Consider the following 2,500-nt stretch of genomic DNA (forward strand, 5'->3'; position numbering starts at 1 on the left):
CAAATAAATTAATCGTCGTGTTGGAGGCGTCACGTCCGCAGTGAGATTAGAATTTGAGAAGCGGCGTGCACGCTTTTTATGCTCTCTCAACATGCAACGTACACCGAACGGAGTCCCGGCCCTCAATTCAATCAATGCAATTCAGCCAGACGCACGTTATCACCAGGTGTAAACGGCGATCGGTCTTCGAGATGAGCACTCGTGTCATCTCATCTCTAGAGCAGTTAGAGGGGCACTGGACCTGCTGGCCCGGGTCACGATCTGTCATTTCGATGAGTCGTACGTTGCGCAATTCAAGCTGAATTGCAGAAAATTATGGAGGAGCGAGAAGAATGTTTGAGGAATATCAATATAGTGCTGCCTCTGAGCGTCTGAGCACAGATTCAGATTGATATTCTGTATGAATCTGACAGGCGATCTGTATGCATCATTCACAATGACCCACCCCGCTATGTTCACTAGACAAATAGAGGCTTATTTTCATAATCAATAGTGTTGCTCTGCTTAACTCGCTGAATATTCAAGAGGCGGCTTCGAATGATGAGCTCCAACCAGAGGGCGCTGGCAGATGACAAGGCCACAACAGGCCATGGGAACATGTTTGATGTCAAAACAGTGTAACTACACTTTAAATATTTAATCTTTCAGACTGAACATTCTTATTTATACACATAAAAAAAAAAAAAGAAAAAGCATGGAAATTATAATTGTAATAATTGTAATCAAATAATGCAGAAATGAATAAACAAATTTACATATATATCAATTCAATAAATATAATTATAAATAATTTATAATACAAAAAGTTTTATTTTAGTATAAAGAAAATAGTTATTTTGAATGTATTTGGTTTTGTGAGTTTTAATAGTTTTTCTTTTTGTGTATAGTTTATTCATTTTAAGTTTTAGTTTGTTATTTTAGTATGTGACAAGACTCAATTAAAATCAGTTGCATTCTTTTATTAATTTAATTGTAATATAAAATACAAATAAGATATGTTTTTATTATTTGTTAACCATTTAATTTGTTCTTTTTATTACCGTTTATAGTAATTATTACTACTATTACTTTAAAATGATAAATGCTGCCTTGGTATCCAGCTAATATAAGCATTTAATATTTACATCAAACATTTATTTAAAAAAAAAAAATTTCAGATTTAAAGGAACAACGATAACCTTGACATTACTTTTTTCTTCTTTAGTAAAATCACAGATTTATTTAAAAAACATTTTTTAAAGCAAATTTTTCAATTACAAGAAGAAAAAAAAAATCCTTTTGGAATATAGACAACTCACCCAGATTCATCTAAAGAGAGCAACCGTTTTGATGAAAGATTAAAAATGATATGAAAAAGGTTGAAAGATAACGCAGAATAAGCCCTGTGTCGCACATTAATAAAGCAAATAGGATATACTTTGCTTTGGTGTTGACTTGAACGCATCTGTAATGCCTCTTTACCCGCAGCTAACCCTACAGCGCTCCAGTCCCCGAGAGAAAGACGTCCTGATCGCTCAGACGTCACTGCTTTGCTGATACATTCCCCCATTAGGCTTATGTCTAGCAGCAATTTAAAATCAATTACCATCTGCCGAGAAGCCAGCGAGGTTGTAAACTTTGTGCATTTGTTTGTTTGGCAGACAGTGCTGACTACTCCTTCAAAGACGCCCCATCGTGACAAATAAAAGCCCCTCACTGATGGCTCCTTTGGAGCAGGGACGCTTTTCTTTTTTTGCGCGTTCAAGAAGGTTCTCATTAGTGACAGATTAATGGAAAATGGAAAAGGAAGCAACAAAAGGACATGGAAAGAAGCCGTTTAAGTTGGTCTTACCCCTCCGGAGTGAAGTCTTTCTCTTTGCAGATCTCCATCAGTTTGGGGGTCAACCTGTAGGCCTTCAGACAGAGAGAGCCTTGCGCGGTCTTGATGGGATCTATCGTGGAGAAAAAAAATTGCAAATGTAAGCTAGATTGAACTGAGAATACAGTCATAAAGAAATCATCCGCAAGAAGTCACTTCAGCAGACAGGACGAGACATAAAAATAAAAGCTCAGTTTAACGAATAATATGGCATAAATACATTTTAGTAATTTAATTTTAACCGTCAGCCTTTGCTGTGCAGCACTTTGCTATCAAAAAAAAAAGGAAACTGGAAATAAAAGTTTGCGTTTAATTACATTTAATTAAGAGAGAAACGTAGTCGTTTCAATGTTAATGTTTTGCATCTTTATTTAGATTTTTTTTCTGAAACAAATTTGTAAATCAATTGTTTATGAATGCAATTAATTTGACATGGTTTGATAATTAAAATGTAATTAAACATTAAATTGCAATCCAGGAATAAGTTGAAATAATGGAAACATTTCATAGGTAAATAAAATGTTTACTCTTGCAATTTATTTGTACCTAAATGTTGGTAAATTGCATACATTTTTAGATTTCTTCATTTATTACTAAACCATTAAAAACAGGAAAAACTAAGAAAAAAAATTATTTGGGGGA

The 2,500-nt window shown here is 34.3% G+C and overlaps 1 protein-coding gene across 1 annotated transcript in view; it reads right to left on the bottom strand.

The window, feature by feature from the left end:
- Positions 1-2,500, bottom strand: part of eif3ha (eukaryotic translation initiation factor 3, subunit H, a) — a 47,582-nt gene that overhangs the window by 11,814 nt on the left and 33,268 nt on the right. The window contains exon 4 of the mRNA XM_043231851.1: positions 1,832-1,931. Coding sequence (XP_043087786.1) covers positions 1,832-1,931 — 100 coding nt within the window. The remainder of the gene's footprint in view (positions 1-1,831; positions 1,932-2,500) is intronic.

Source organism: Puntigrus tetrazona, unplaced genomic scaffold (assembly GCF_018831695.1).
Source record: "Puntigrus tetrazona isolate hp1 unplaced genomic scaffold, ASM1883169v1 S000000456, whole genome shotgun sequence".
NCBI classification, from domain to species: Eukaryota; Metazoa; Chordata; class Actinopteri; order Cypriniformes; family Cyprinidae; genus Puntigrus; species Puntigrus tetrazona.